General features: G+C 36.6%; 1 protein-coding gene across 1 annotated transcript in view; it reads left to right on the forward strand.

Annotated features, from left to right (window-relative positions):
* The window catches only part of LOC138165721 (vertebrate ancient opsin-like), a 313361-nt gene that overhangs the window by 217381 nt on the left and 78489 nt on the right, over positions 1–17491 (forward strand). Inside the window, exon 3 of the mRNA XM_069093997.1 lies at positions 3182–3415. Within this exon, the coding sequence (XP_068950098.1) occupies positions 3182–3415 (234 nt within the window). The remainder of the gene's footprint in view (positions 1–3181; positions 3416–17491) is intronic.

A 17491-nucleotide genomic window follows, 5' to 3' on the forward strand; every position in this document is an offset into this window, starting at 1 on the left:
AGCTCCAATAAAACTTCCTTTGCTATTTCCTTAATCGGTAATTTTATTGCACATCCATATAGGGTAAATTAGAGCTTAGGAGACTCCTTCTCCTAATGAAGATTATCAATTATGTTCTACAATTTATAGGGTTAGAAGGCTACCTGGACCACAGAGAGAGGCTTAGTGATTTACCCAAGGTAACATATCTGAGATATGTCAAAGACAGGACATGAACACAGCTTTTCCTGATGAGAATAACCTTCCTCTGGTCACTATGCCATGCTTCCTCTGTGTGTTTATATTCCTCTAATCAGTATCCATGGGAATGTTTTTATATTCTTATCTTTCACTAATATCTAAAAGTGTCAGAAATGAACGCCATTAGCTGATATCAGGAATTTTTGACTTCTAGGTCCAACCCTACCTTGAACCTCAACCTCATGTAAGGGCAGGAAAATATCTAGTTTTTTGGTGTTATGTGTTCTATAGTGGAAAGAACAGTTGATTTTAGAGAGAAGAAATCTGAGTAGTTTAAAATCCTGACCTTGACATTCATTATAGGTACAACTTTGGTTGAGTCATAGATAGGATCCTAGTTAGATTTACAGGTGGCAGAAAGTGAAGATAGCTCTCAAGTTTTGTGCTGGAAATAGGATCCAAAAAGAGGTATAGAAGATATAAAATATCAATTAATTGATATGGACAAAATCTTAGTCTTGAATTGAATTTAATTATAAGGATAAAATAGGGAAGGCAATAGTTCGTATTTAAAAGTGTTGCATTCATTTTAAGGCACCCCATTTTAATGAGGACATTGACTGAGAAAATTCATGCAGAAGCAGGTAATTAGGATAGGAAGGACTAGATTCCATGCCAAAGGAGAATCAGTAGAAGAAACTGAGAAGAGGACATTGCCTGAGAAGTAAGGTTTCAAGGAGGTAGAAATGAGAAACATCTTCAAGTATCTGAAGATCTGTCATGTGAAAGAGGGAATCAACTTGCTCTGCTTCGTCTCTGAGGGAAGAACTAAAAGAATTCGGTGGAAGACACAAGGAGGTAGAGTTATCTTAATTTCAGGAAAACTGCTTAAATGAACCTGTCCAAAAATGGAGAAGACAATCTCAGGAAGAAGTGAATTCCCTATTGCTGTGGGTCTTTGGATTATACATTTAAAGCTGGGAGGGACCTTTTGAGATAATTAAATATGATGCTTCCATTTTACAGGTCAGGAAGCAGAGATTGCATAAGGAGTAAGGTACAGACCTGGAATTTAAGTCCAGGTCCCTCAACTTAAGTTCATCATGAATTTGAGCATGGGGACCAATTTTAAAGATGCTGGATGATCTTATAGAGTGATTTCTTGCTTAAGGACTGAATGGACAAGGTCTCATTTTTTTTAGGACATAAATTATTAAATGACAATAATTATTATATAAATTATTTTATCATATATTAAAACATAATAAATAATAAAATAAAAGAATTGTATCAAATATTAATTTTTAAGCTAGAATGGAGCTGAGAAATATTCTGGTCTATCCTCAGTTTTTTCAGATGAGGAAGCATAGATATAAGAGATTTCACCAGTCACACAGCTAGTTTATAGCCAGAACCTACAATTCCAGTTCTATTTCCATTATGGCAGGTTGCCTTACATGTAATTAGGGCTTTCTATAATTCCTTACTACAAACTGATGACAAATGTCATCACTTATTAATAGTGGATATTTCTACAGTGGAGAAGATTCTACTTTTAGATTGTGGTTAAATGATTACTTATTTAGTGAAAAGTTCTGTTATGATGTATAAAATCTTTCATATTTAGGTGATATTTTCTGGTTTTATTGAAGTGTTATAATTTCGTAATACTATAAGCACTTTGAAAGAAAATAAAGCAAGCATTATATATCCTTCAAAAAGTAGTTTAATCTGCGTGTGGTAGCATATATCCCAGCTCCTGGAAAGGTGGATTTCTTGAGCTAGGATTTCTTCTTGCAGATGGGTAGGGTTAATTAGATATTTGTATGAAGTGCAATAACACAGTGAGCTTCAGGGAGTGGGGGCCACCAGATTGCCTAAGCAGGCTTAAAGCCAGACCAGGTGGAAAACACAGCAGTTCAAATTCCTGTACCAATCTGTATTGGGAACAGTGTACAAGTAGACCCTGTACTTCTAGGCTGAGGGAGATGGGGAGACCTAGTTTTGAGGAGGGAAAGAGTCTTAATATAGCAAATTATAAGAGAAATCAGGTGAGTTGATTATAAAAATACATTTTTCCAGAGCAAAAATCCAGACTAGGCTTGATGTGTGTGTCCAGACTAGGCAGGAGTATACATTAGTGTGTGTGTGTGTGTATGTGTGTGTGTGTGTGTGTGTGTGTGTGACAGAGACAGATTAAATATTTCTGATGCAAATGTGAGTTGAAATGTATAAGGAACTGAAAAGCAGTCATAAGAATTAGAGCCATTCATCCTTAATTAAGAATTCAAAGAATACTAAATAGGTTTTTTTTTACTATTAGCTTTAACAATAACCACATAACAATAACAATTAAGTTTAACAATAACCACATGAAAAATAATTTATAATTTGTAATTTCAGAGAAGTGAAAATTTTAAGAAAAGGAGATACTGCACCTGACAGTCATCAAATTTGCAAAGATTATAAAAAAGGATAAAATTAAGTATTTGGTGCACTTGTGGCAAAATAGGTATGGTATTATTCTCCTAGTCAAGTTGTGAGTTGGTTGAACTTTTTTGGAAAGACATATGGGATTCTATAATAAGAAGTGAAATAATGGGCATATCCTTTGAGCCAATGGCCCTAAAATTGTCATTGGAAATTTTAAATAAAAAAATAACTTTAAATATATTAAGAAAGATAGTATCTTTTTAAAAGTTTAAATTAGATGCTGAAAAAACACAAGAAGAGTCATTTACCCATCATCATGATTTTAGAACATTCCATCTAAATACTGCTTTTGTTGAACATTACTTTTCCATTGTGATTTCAGAGAAATCACACTGTCATCTCTTTCAGAGGAAGTAGAATTAATTTAACTTAATTGATTGCTTCTGCTAATTGAAAACATCTAATACCTTTTATCCATAAATACCCAACACTATATTTTTTTAAATTAAAAAAAAATCACTGTATCTTTACTAACTGGTTGGTTATGAATATTTGTTTTCTCTCCCAGGTTGGGAAAATCAGGAAGTCTGCTGCTCGGAAAAGAGAATATCACGTCCTCTTCATGGTTGTCACAGCTGTCATCTGCTACCTCATTTGCTGGGTACCATACGGGATGATTGCATTACTTGCTACATTTGGTCCCCCAGGAGCGGTGTCACCAGTGGCCAATATTGTACCATCAATTTTGGCAAAGAGCAGCACTGTATGCAACCCGATCATCTATATACTTATGAACAAACAGGTAAAACTCAAAGTGTCTACAATAGGCATCTCTCAAAATGTCTTAACTGGCCTGGTCATTAGATATCTAAGGTTTACTCCCCATATACATTCTTTTTGCCAAGCCCATGGAAATACAGTGGCCATAAGATACAAGAAATCATCAAGACTTTGTTTGCACGACATATATTGGGGAGACAATCAAAAATTACCTTCATCTAAGTGACATATTTTCAGGTGAGCAAGGAGTCTATCCATGATCATTTTTATGATGCATATAACAGCACAGATGATTTCCTAGGGCCAGGATTTTCCTGCACAGGTGTAACAGTCTGTTTCATAGAAATTTTTATTGAATTGTTGAGTTTTAAAACCAGAAGAGTTCCTAGAAATTGTCTAGTCATCAGAAAAATCATCATTCTGGGATTGGAAGGAACTAAGGTAATTTAATTAAATCCCTTTTTTTTACAAAAAAGTAAACTGAGGCCCAGAGAGAAGTGACTTGTCTAAGGCCACACAGATAGTAAATGATAGAGTCAAGACTCTGATCTAGGTTTTCCTACTCTAGTATTTTTCTTACCACAACACTTTTCCTCTCCATATCTTTTTTTATATTTTAAATGTAACTGAATAAAATGAAAATATTCATATGCAAAGGAGAACCATAAATCAGTCAATAAGTATTTATGTTCTAAGCAAAGGTTTAGTATCTATGTTCAAAAGTATATACAAAAGCAAATTATCTGTGTTTTAAGCAAAGGCAAAAACAGTCCCCAATCTTGGGAGCTCAATTTCTAATAAGGAAGACAACATACAAACAACCAAGCATATAAAAGAAATATATGGAATAGATAGAAGGCAACCTCAGAGAGGAGGCATTGTTTGCAAGAAGGATGGAAAAGGCCTCCTCCATAATGTTATATTTCAGTCGAGTTCTGAAGGGGGGTGGTGGTGGTGAAGAAAAATAATATTATTGGCATGAGGAGACTCTCAGTGCAAAGGAAATGAAGTGTTGTGTTCAAGCAACTGAAAGTAGACCAATATAAGTGGATAATAGACTGCATAGAGAGTAATACAGAGGAAGAATACTGGAAAGGTAGGAAGGAGTCACATCGTGAAGCTCCGAAAATGACAAGGAAAGAAGTTAACCTGGATGGTAAGTTGAGTTTATTGCATAAAGGTCTAACGTAGTTAGACCTGAGCCTTAGGAATATCACTTTTATAGCTGAGCAGAGGAAGGCTTGGAGTGGTGGGAGATTTTAGGCAGGAATATAAATAATGTAGCACAGGACTGAAAAAGAAGATTGTACTCAGGGCAGCCACAACCAGCCATCAGCTGGAGGGACTTCAGATCACCAGTAGCTGTGGCAGTTTCCAGAATTATCAATCCATAGATGCTAAGGACAAAGTGAGAGGTCAGTGCAGTGTGGACTTTGGGACCTGGGAGTTCAGGAGTGCAGCCCGGCCTTTGCCCCCAGGGTGAAAAGTGACTGAGGCATGGTGGCTGTCCAGCCACTGCCATGTGGCTTCTTCAGAGCTCCTGGTATGCAGATTGCAGGGGGACCAAGTGACCAGTCTGAGGTGTATTTGCTCCTGCTTTAACCTGCTTAGAGCTGGATCACTGTCTGGGATAGAGGTCCTGGGGTGCATGACCAGTATGCCAGAGCATGTGGAGGCTTCAGAGAGGGTAGCCAACTAATAGTTCCAGCAGCTGAGAAAACTCCAGTGATTGGGACAAAGCTCCCCCCCCCCAGTAGCAGAGTTTTACTGTGGCAAAAAGCTCAAAAGTCAAGTAATTGAGTGGCAACATGAGCAAGCAGGGGAAGCAAGGCAAGCACAGAGGTCTGATTTTGGATTCCTTTTTTGGGGACAAAATGGATCGGGGCATGGAACAGGAGGAAGACAGCAAAGTCAGAACTTCTGCACCAGAAGCTTCCAAGAAAAGAATAAGCTGCTTACAGGCCATAGAGGAGCTTAAGAAGGATTTTGATAACCAAATAAGAGCAGTGGAAGAAAAATTGGAAAGAGAAATGAGAATGATGCAAGAAAAGTATGAAGTCAACAACCTGACTGAAGAAAACAACACCTTAAAAAACAAACTAACTCAAATGTCAAAAGAGGCTCAAAAAGGCAATGAGGAGAAGAATGCCTTAAAAAGTCAAATTTGCCAGATGGAAAAAGAATCTCAAAGGCTCACTGAAGAGAATAATTCCTTCAGAATTAGATTGGAGCAAATGGAAGTTAGTGACTTTATGAGAAATCAAGATACTATTAAACAGATCCAAAGAAATGAAAATAAAATAGAAGGCAATGTGAAATATCTCATTGGAAAAATGACTGACCTGGAAAATAGATCCAGGAGAGATAATTTAAAAATTATTGGACTACCTGAAAGCCATGATCAAAAAAAGAACCTAGAAATAATCCTTCAAGAGATTCTCAAGGAAAATTGCCCTGATGTTTTAGAACAAGAGGGCAAAATAGAAGTTGAAAGAATCCACCAATCACCTTCTGAAAAAGACCCCAAAAAGAAAACTCCTAGGAATATTATAGCCAGGTCCTGGAGTTCCCCGATCAAAGAGAAAATATTACAAGTAGCCAGAAAGAAACAACTTATTGGATTTTTTTGTGGAAAAACAATCAGGCTAACACAGGACCTGGCAGCTTCTACACTGAGGGATCTAAGGGCTTGGAATATAATATTCCAGAGGTCAAAGGAGCTGGGATTAAAACCAAGATTCACCTACCTAGCAAAACTGAATGTCATGTTTCAGGGGAAAATAAGGTCATTCGATGAAACAGACAACTTTCAAGATTTCTTGATGAAAAAACCAGAGTTGAATAGAAAATTTGACATTCAGATACAAGAAGCAAGAGAAGCATGAGAAAGTAAACAGGGAAAAGAAATCATAAGGAACTTATCAAAGTTGAATTATTTACATCCCTACATGGAAAAACGATAACTGTAACTTATGAAACTTTTCTCAGTATGCATATATGAATACATAAATATATATATGTATACATACATATATATGTCTATATAGGAGGGTATTATGTGGGCATATTGATACATATGGGAATGTGTGTATATATGTGTACAGGTAGAGGGCACAGGATCAATTGAATAGGAAGGGATGATAATTAAAAGGTGAAATTAAGAGATGAGAGAGAAATATAATAAAAGGAGATGGGGAGAGATAAATGGGGCAAATTATCTCATATAGAAGAGGCAAGGGAAAACTGTTACAATGGAGAGGAAGAACAGGAAGGTAAAAGGGAATGATTCAACCTTATTATCATTGAATTGGGCTTAGGGAGGGAATGACATACACACTAAATAGGGTATCTCACCCTTTTGGAGAGAGGGGAAGGGATGAGAGGGGGGATGATTGAAGGGAGGGCAGGCTGGGGGGGGTAGTTGGAAGCACCCACTTTTGAAATTGGATAGGATTAACGTAGAGAATAGAACTAGTGAGGGGGGTACGATAGGATGGAGGGAAATATAGTCAGTCTTTCACAATATATCCATTATAGAAATGTTTTGCATAGCTACACATATACAACCTATATTGAATTGCTTATCTTCCCAGTAAAGGTGGGTGACAAGGGAGGAAGGGAATGAATCTGGAATTCAAAGGTTTAAAATCAAATGTTTAAAATATCTTATTATTATTATTTTACATGTAACTGGGAAATAAGATATACAGGCACATAGAGATCCACCGTTCCCTATTGGAAAGTCAGAGGGGATATGGGAGAAGATATGGGAGAGAGCAGATTGGGGGAGGGAATATTCAGTGGGACCTCTGTTTTGTGGTGGTGGGTAGGGGAAAAATGGGGAGAAAACTTGTAATTCAAAATCTTGTGGATATTAATGATTCAAACTAATAAACAATTAAAAAAAGAAAAAGAGGTTTGTATATGCAACCATAAATATATATTATATATGTATTTTGTGTCTCCCTCTAAGGATAATAAATTCAATATATTTTTAAAGTTATTCTGTTTATCTGTAGTTCCTATTGGCTTTCCTTCTGTTCCATTCTGTATGTTTTTTAATGGCTTCAACTGCCTTATCACATGTATGTATGTATGCATGTACACATGTATGCACGTACATGTGCATGAATGTGTATGTCTTGTCTGTGTGTGTCTAGGTATATACACACATATATACATGTGCATGTATGTGTATGTGTATAGATGTATATGTGTGTATACATATGCAGATACACACATGCATGCATACATACGTAAGTTTAACAACCCTATTTTATTGTCTTTCCTCAAATTGAGAGAAACAAAAATAAAAATACTTTACCAAATATACACAGTCAAACAAAATGCATCTTCATATCGGCCGTGCCAGAACATTCATGTCTCATTTGTAGCCTGAATTCAGCCCTTTATTGTAAAAAAGTGGGGATCAAGTTTCTTCATTGGTCTTTTGGGATAGTGGTTGGTGTAGCAGCAAACACCCCAAGTGTCCTCAGGGTTGCTGCCAACACAGGTTCTTGGATCTGCTTTGATAAAGGAAAGCAACTCAAAATGGGCTAACAAGCTTACTTTAATCAGTCAAATATGTATCGTTTACCTAGTTCAGGGGAAAAAGGTAAGCACCCCGAACTTCAGAGTATACAGACAGAATTATCAAAACAGAGAAACAGATCAAGTAGACAGGTTTCCAAACTGTCCAACCATTACATCCATACCAAATCAACATCTGGGTTTTTCAAAGCTGGGGAGCTCTCAACAACGGCTTCCCATAGTCTCATCTGATCAAATCACAGAACACTTCTCAAAGTGAGCCCCAAAGCAAAGCCTCACATCAGGGATTATATAGCCTTCTGCTGGGTCAGAGAATGTAACAACCTTCTGGACCTACTGCCCAATCAAAAAATATCTACTGAAAAACAAACTTCCCACCCCAGGCTCAAGGTGCACTTTAGCCTAGGGGCAGGGAAGATCTTTAAAATTTACATTCCCCTTACTGCTGGTCATTGCATTAATCGGAATTCTTAATTCTTTTGAAGTTGTTTTCCTTTCCAAGCTTGTTACTATTGCACAGATTCTTTTCTGTTTTCTGCTTATTTTGCCACCATCCTCCCAGTTCACCAGGCTTACAATGTAGGTGTCATTCCTGACTCTTCATTACTAGCCTCCTTTATGCAATCTGTTGAGAAGAATTGTTGATTCCACCCATTCAACATTTCCTCAATATGTTCCTTTCTCTCCTATGATACTGTCACCACCCTGAAGTAGGCCTCGTCTCCTCACTGTTGGCCTATTGATATAGCCTATTGATTGCTTTGTCTGCCACAAATTTCTCTTCATTCTAGTCCATTACTCCATTCAGCCATCATGTGATTTTTTTTCTAAAGCACGGGTTCAATCATTACCTTCACTCCACAAACTTCAATGGCTCCTTATCATCTCTAGCATCAAATATAAAGTCATCTATTTGGCATTCAAAGCCTCCCTTTTAACATAGTTCCCCCAACGTTTCTAGACCTCTCACTCCTCCCATGTATTCTTTAATCCAGTGGTCTCTTTGTGGTTCCTTGAATAAGACACTCCATCTTCCAGTTCTGGGCATGTTCACTAACTTTCCCCCATACCTGGAAAGCTTTAACTTCTCATCTCTGCCTTCTGGATTCCCTGGCTTCCTTTAAATCTCAGATAAAGTCCCATCTTCTGGGGGAAGCCCTTTCCAATCTGTCTTCATTCTAGTGCTTTCCTTCTGTTGATTTCCTCCCCATTTTTCTTGTATGTAGCTTATTTGTACAGGAGATGTGGGGAAAGGAATAAGCATTTATATGGCACCTGCCATTTGCCAGGTATTGTGCTAAGCACTTCATAAACATGTTCTCATTTGATCTTCACAACAGCACTGTGAGATAGGTGCTATTATTATCCCCATTTTGCAATTGAGGAGACTGAGGCAAACAAAAGTTAAGTTACTTACACAGGGTCATATAGCCAGTAATTGTCCAAGGAGGGATTTGAATTTTGCATCCATTGTACCAACCAGCTGCTTCTGTAGCCATTTGCATGGTGTCTCCCTAATAAGATGGTGAGTTTCTTAAAGGCAGGATTGTCTTTTCCTTTTTTGTCACAGCTCCTAAAACACAGGAGTTGCTTAATAAAGGTTTATTCACTGACTGATTTCTCTTTATCAATTGATATGTCTTCTCAGGTTTCTCTGAAACTATCCTTTTCATAATTTCTTATGGCAGAACAATATTGCATTATGTCCATATACCAGAATTTGTTTTATCACTCCCCAATTGATAGACACCACTTTGTTTCTAGTTCTTCGCCATTACAAAAGTATTGTTAGCTGTAGTTTTGTACATTTGGTCTTTTTCCTCTTTTTTTGATTATTTCAAAGTGTAGACTCAGTATTGGTGTTGTTAGGCCAGTGGATATGTACAGTTTAGAATGACTTTGTGGGTATAGTGCAAAATCGCTTTCCAGAATGGCTGAGTCAATTCATAGCTCCATTAACAATGTATTAATATAGATCCTCCAAAAATCGTCATTTTTCTTTCTTGTCAGTTTTGCTTGTTTGAAAGGTGACCTCTTCATCTCTAGGGAAAATGAAATCATTAGGAGCTTTCCAAATAGCCATGGTAGAAAAAAGAAGAGAATATGGCTATTCTGTTGATTCATTGAAGAAGAGTATCCTGTAGAGGAAAAAAGTTACTTGATAAATCTTGAAAAAAGTGTTTAGCATTTTAATGTGACCCAATATGATTTAGCTCCTAAAAAATACAAGCTCTCTCAAAAGAAAAAAGGTTAATCAAAATGAATTTAACAATCATTGATTCTCAGGGTGGCTAGGTGGCACAGTGAATAAAGCACCAGCCCTGGAGTCAGGAGGACCTGAGTTCAAATACAACCTCAGACACTTAACACTTACTAACCATGTGACCTTGGGCAAATCACTTAACCCCAATTGCCCTGCCTTCCCCCCTCCAAAACAAAACAAAGCCCCACAACAAAAACAACAATCATTGATTCTCATTCAGCAGATTTTTCTTTCCTTGAGATGGATTAACAGGTCAGAGAGAATTTGAGGAATCTTTCACAGGTATAATAAGCAAATATGCATTTTTGATTGAGTAAATAACGTCTTAGGAATAGAGGAGGGGAAAGTTCAGCTTTCTTTAAGAACTTCATTGTTTGCCTCCCTTGCAAACTGAAGGAAAATCAGCTAGCTGGGAATATTCTGTCTTAAAATCCATCATATCTCAGACGGTCATGACAAAAACACACATCCTTGACATGAAGTCTTAAACACAGATAAGGTAAATCATTTTTTCTGAATTTTTGTAACTAAAAAGCTGTTTGTGAAAGGGATGATCACAGGAACCTTAACCCAACATTTTCCAACAGCTGTTGTAGAAAAATGAGAGAACCTGGTATGTGTAGGCAGGTTTTTCCACCCAAGACCTTAAATTCATAATACTTACCTGGTACTAAGAAATTATTCTTTCATTTCTCAATAGTGTAAGCTAAAAGCAAGTCCAAGGACACATAAAATATAGAAGTAAAAAATTTTAGTAAATATCATAAAATCTAGTAACCCACGTTGATAAATCCAAAGGATTTTATCACATCATGTTTATGTGAATGGTTTTCATGAATGTTCAAGATGCAAATAAAGAAAAAATGGAAAAAAACTGGCAGATATTCTATATAGAGAGGATTCTTTGTTCAGACATTGCCTTTTTCTGATGTATTGAGAACAGGGAATGTTTATGCCATTCTTTGTATCCCCAGAACTTAACACAATACTGAAGCAAAATAGGTCCTTAATAAATGCTTGTTGATTCAACTTGACTATTGATTTAATTGTCAAAGCAAGGTCCACCATTGGCGGTACTGGCAGATTTTCAGTGTTCCTCATAGCATTATCTCTGCTTAACTTTCATAAGGGAAGGGAAGACATAGGAAATGGTTTATTGCAGAGTGATATTGGTATCATCTGGCATCTCATTAGTTTCTGGTGACATTGTCATGATAAGGGTCAATCTTGGTCTCCAGCAACATATCCAGAGTTACTAGCCCTGTAGCAATTAATTTCTGCTAAGACTGCATTGCAGATGTGCACTCCTCACTCTCATTTCATCTTGAGTCTGTTCTTCTGAGAAAGGGACAAAGAGACATAATAATAGAGAGTCAGAGAAGTGAAAGGAGTAAATGTCAGTGTAAGTGTATTGAGTTACTGGGTTCTGGGCCAATGACTCAAGCATATGGCAGAGCCAATAAAAAAATGTCCTCTTAAAATTTTAGAATGATGGGCTCTTAGCCAGGGATGGGATACACCTGCCTGATGTCTTGAAAACATGATCAAAAGGTCCTTAAACTAAAAAGAAAGGGAAACAAAAAAAAGCTTCCTGCATCAATCAATAAGTATCTACTATTTGTCCAGCACTGTACTAGGTACAAGGGATACAAGTAGAAATTATAAAACAATATTTACTCATAAGTATGTCACTGACAAGTCTGATGCTATAAAGCAGAGTTTTTAACCTGAAGTCTGTGAGCATAAAATATATATATTCATATAAAATATATATATACATATATAGACATTTTCATTTTAATGTAATTGATTTCTTTATAATCCTATGTGTTCTATGCATTGAAAAAATCCTAAGAAACGGTTCATAAATTTTACCAGACTGTCAGATTGGTCTTTGACACAAAACAGGTTAAAAAACCCATGCCCCAGAGAATACCAGGAAGTACCTGGAAAAAAAGGAGCAAAAGAGAAAAAGCAGTCATTTATAGGAGACAGTAATAAGAATAATAAGGGAGTCAGCAAGATCCTGTGACTTAATTCAATTCAGTTCCATAACATTTATTAAGTACCTACTATGGGCCAGGTATTCTGCTAAACACTGCTGATCCAAATAAGAAAAAGGAAAAAAAAAAAATCCTTTTTCCCCAGGACCTAAAAGTCTTAAACCCAAAAAAAGAAGTTTAAAAACCCTCCTCCCTCTTTTTTTTTTTTTTTTGGAGGTGAAGCAATAGGGGATATCTAATACAGGGACATGATGTTCTGTGTAGTTCCAACCAAACAAAGCTGCTGCTGCTGCTGAAAAATGGAGAATGACTTGTAAAGTTCCAATCTGAAGCCTGTATAAAGGAAGGCTTCTGGAGTTTGTTGCTCTACCCTCTAGCTTATGCAATTAGTCTAGTGGTCATAGTGCCATCGACCCTCTATAGAATCACTAATGATCTTCTAGATTAGTTTTTACTTACTATTCCAGGGTATTAATGCAGCACTAAGACTATCCATTTAGTAGTATCCCTTTCCCTTATTGTATGACTGGTCTACCTCCTTTTCTAATCATGCATTTCTTAGATAATACCTTAGGTGAGTTGGACTCACTCATTGCACACAAGTTATCGTTGGTTATATGCTGTATTCTACTTATGCTGACTCTACGTCTCTCCATTGAAAACTGATCCACTCACAATTTTGATATTTCAAAGACTTGATATTCCATGATTCAGAATGTCATCAGTAAAATAAATATGGGATTTTGTGGCTGTAAGGAACTTAGGATCACCAAAGCACTGTGTGACTTTTTTAATGTAACCCAACCCTGTCAGTCAGAAGACTGTTGATTTCTGGACCAATTTCATTACTCATCTATTGTGCCTAACCAAGAGCTATTCAGTCTGTCCATGTGAATGCCCTAACCCGGACAATAAGTATTCTTCATCCATTTGGATTTTCCTCTGTGAACTGTTAGACCAATGCATTTGAAATGGTCATGGATTTTGTTGAAGAACACTGGAAAATGATGCTACTTGTATAAAATCATCCACAAATGGGCATATCAAGGACTTCATACCCATTAGAATTGCCCCTTTCATTTGAATTTTTTGCAAGACATCCACTGTGACAAAGTTGAATACATTTGGTGAATATGGATCTTTCTTTTCTCTACCTCATTTGATACTGAAAACCAGAGTGAAGTTATTTCTGATTATATCTTTCAAGGAAATTTGTTTTCTCTTAACATACATAAGAGATACCTCTTTGAAGGAGAACTTTAAAGACTACATTTTGACTCTACTGAATTATTATTATTATTTTCACAAGTATCAGACAATAATCCCAACAAGATTTACCTTTCATTGAATAGAATGACCAAAGATATGGCCTACTTAAGAAATATTTTTTGCAAAAGACTACCTGTTTTAAGTGAGATCAAATAAGATAATATCTGTAAAACACTTGGTATAGTGCCTGGTACATAGTGAGTGTTGGATAAATGCTTTTCCCTTCCCCCATTTTCTGTATTTTTTCAAGAACACCCTTGATTTCATTCCCAGAAAGATTTTATAAAGATCAGAAATTAGGCTGGTAGCTTTTGATTTTCTCTTGTTTGTCTTTGTGTGTGTGTGTGTGGGGGGAGGCGCATTAATACCACGCATGAGTCTTTCTTACCTTCAGGGATAGAGTCTGGATGTGGGATTTCATCAGTGTAGGGAGCTCCTAGACTAGGAAACTCCCTTTACCCTTCTAGGTCAGTACCTTCTTGGCATTTTATAGTCAATTGCTTAGAGCAGTGAGTAGTTAAATAATTTACATAGGGTCACACAGTGACTAACTTGAATTAAGAGATTTTCCTGCTCCCAAGGATGCCTTTTTATTCACCATGACATGTTGAATTACAGATTTTGTTCTTGGTTTAATTTAGCTATGTTTCTACATACCATTTTCTTTTTTTTTCTTTTCTTTTTCTATTTGCATTTCCTTTTTCCTTTTTTCCTTTCTTTCTCTTTCTATTTTTCCTTCCTTCTTTCCTTTTTATATTTCTTCTTCCCTCCCACCATTCCTTCTTTCCTTCCTTCTTTTTTTCATTTTTTCTTTCTATCTTTCTTTTTTCTTTCTTTCTATCATTCTTCCTTTCTTTCTCTTTCTTATTTCACTGAGAACACAGGGCCTACTCACAGGCCCAAGCCTACTAAGAACAATATGAGAACTTTGTTCTGCTCTATTTCTAAGCTGAAACAATTCACTTGTCCTCAGTCCACCTTGTGGTCCCCCACTCCTATTTTCACTATATTGATGCCAAATTCAGTGTGCACACTTAATAGTCATAACCCACTGCAATTTGGGACTTTGGAGCTCAAGAGATCTGCCAGCCTTAGTCTCCCTATATGTAGGTATTCCAGTCATGTGTCACCGTATCTGGCACTGGTGCTATTTTATCAAGTTTATTTTTTTACTTCCTTGTACAGCACATCAGGACAGAGATTCATTAACCTCCAAATAAGGTGGTTTTCCTGTCATCAATGATAATGACCTGCTGATCACTATAAAATACTTCTTGTTTTACTATAATTTTTTGTCTACTGGCTGTTCTCCCCTCCATTTCATCTATAAACAAACTTGAGACCATCTGGTTTTGGTTGGTTCTTATGAAAGCTTTCTACAGATTCTATATCTACCATTTTTACTCTTCACTGCTTTGTTTTGTGAGATTCACTATTTTGTGAGGCTATGCTGCTCATAACCTGCCTCCATTCTTTCTCCTAAAACTTTGTAAATGGAAAGCTCTACTTTACTTAAAAGAGTCAGAATGGATGAAAGGAGTGTTGGAGTAGCTTTGTATATTAAGATATACTGTAGTAATTCTGCAAAGTACTTCTCATTTCAAGTGGCACTGCTGATTTCTACTGCTAGGGAAAGTTCATCACTTGAACTTTTGGTAGCACTGATCCAGTCTACAAGACAGTTAAGGAACCAAGCTCCATGGAAGTAGAACATTTGTATTAATAATCTAAAAAGCCATTTCTTTAGATTATTTTAGTAATGATGCTATAGGTTTTGACCCAGTACAGTCATGTTAAAATAAAAGTTATTTAACAAAGGATTTTGAGTTTTAAAGGAAAAAAGGGGCTCAATGTTGTTGAGCAGTCTAGAGGATTTCATCTGTAACACAACTAGAAATCTACTAAATACCCAGGTTATTGAAAAGGCTATAAACTTAGTAGATTCAAAGTTTTCTATAGACTTGTAATTATCACCAGTTCATTGAGATGCAAATGTGTCTGAACCATTGACTAACCTTTTAAGTGAGCTGAAAACATAATTAAGAGAGAACAAGGAGAAAAACTCAGGTAGGTTGAAGTCATTCTTATTGGAAGTGTCATTTAAAGGGAAAGGAATAAGACTGTAATATATAGATAGAAAGAAATTAACCAATAAGCATCTATTATATGGCAAACACGATGCTAGGTTCTGAAAATAAAAGAAAAAAATTAAACAGCCCTTGCCCTCAGGAAGCTTGCATTTTATTGGTAAATAGTGTGTATACATATATCAAACCACGTCAGATCAATAAGCATTTATTAAGCTCTGAATGGGTGATAGGTGATGTATTGAGTTAAGAACTGAGGATATAAAAAATAGTAATAATAATCCTTGCTTTATTCTAATAGGGGAGAAAACATGCAAACAACTATGTTCTGGGCAATTTCTTAGGTGCCTGTGATACAAATACAAAAGTGATACAGTCTTTTCCCTCAAAGAGCTTACTTTCTATTGGGACAATACAACAGTTTCCACATATAAGTAAATTAAGGATAGATAAAAAACAGAAAATATTAAGGAAGCATTAACTACTGAGGAAATCAGGAAGGACCTCTTCTACAATGGAGCACTTGAGCTGAGCCTTAAAAGAAGATGGAGTTTTAAGAGGTACACACGAGGAGGAAGAACATTGTAGTGATAGGAGACAACATGCAGGAAGTCATAGAAAAAGGAAATGAAAATGCATGCATAGGAAACAGCAAGTAAACCATTTGGGCTGGAGTATAGGGTTAAAAAAAAAATCAAGGAATGTAAAATTAGCCTGAAAAGGTAGGCTGGAGCCAGATTGAGAAGGACTCTAACTGCAGAGGAATTTGCTATAAATGGAGGAAGATATTCATAACCAGAAGGGTTTGAAAGGTTTCTAACCCATCTATTAAGTGGGAAGGAAGTATTTCTAGGGTAGTTAATAGAATTCTATATCCTAGTCAGGAAGAACTGAGTATATAGACTGCCTCTGATTGTGGCTCTGTGGCTGTGGGGCAGCAACAAGCATTTATATGAGCCAGGCACTGTGGCACTGTGCCAAGAGCTGGGGTTACAAATATGGACAAAAGTAAATTTTCTTCCCCCAAAGAGCTTATTCTCTAAGGAGGAGAAATAAAACACACAAGAGGGAGTTGACAGTCAGGGGATTGGGAGAGAGCCCCTGCAAGGGATCATGCTGTCAAAGTCCAGAAAAGCAGAAGCAGAGCCGAGAAGAGAAAGAAGGTTGGCTGTCCTGGGCCCCTCCCCAAAACTGAGGCCCTGAAGAACTGACCAATGGAAGAAGTAACACTATAGTCAAGTTATTTAATTTCTCTCACCTTCAATTTCCTCATTAGCAAAATAGGGACAATAATACCTATATTATTTACCTTGTAGAGTTATTTTGAGGTTCAAACAAATCAGTGTATGTCAAATGTTTCACAAATTTTAAGATGCTCTACAAATAACATTTTTAAGTTTCATATAAGATATACAGCATAAATTCTAAGGCAAAAATGCATTAATAGATATCATTAACTGGGGAACATGGAAAATAAGACTAATTGGCATCTTTGTTCTGCAAAAACAATGATTAAATAGTAAAAGGAGCACTTGCTTTGGCACCAGAATCTTAATAATATTTCACTCTTGGGGCGGCCAGGTGGCTCAGTGAGTAAGAGCACCGGCTCCAGTGTCGGGATGACCTGGATCAAATCCGGGCTCAGATACTCAGCACCACACCCAGAAATAACTGGCCGTGTAACCTTGAGCAAGTTACTTAACCCTGATTGCTTAAAAAATAATAATATCTCACTCTTATGTAATAATAAGCATAGTAAGAATTAACTTTTATGTCATGTTTTATGATTTTCAAAGCATTCTGCCTCTTAATAGTTATGTGACTGTGAGCAAACCATTTAACCTTTCTAGGTCTCAGTTTCCTCAACTGTAAAATGGGAACAATACCTTCACTAGCTACTTTGTAAGGTTGTAAGAGAGATTATT

The sequence above is a fragment of the Petaurus breviceps genome, unplaced genomic scaffold, assembly GCF_028583685.1.
Source record: "Petaurus breviceps papuanus isolate PSGF00001 unplaced genomic scaffold, PetGlider_PUasm1.0 214, whole genome shotgun sequence".
Taxonomy (NCBI): domain Eukaryota; kingdom Metazoa; phylum Chordata; class Mammalia; order Diprotodontia; family Petauridae; genus Petaurus; species Petaurus breviceps.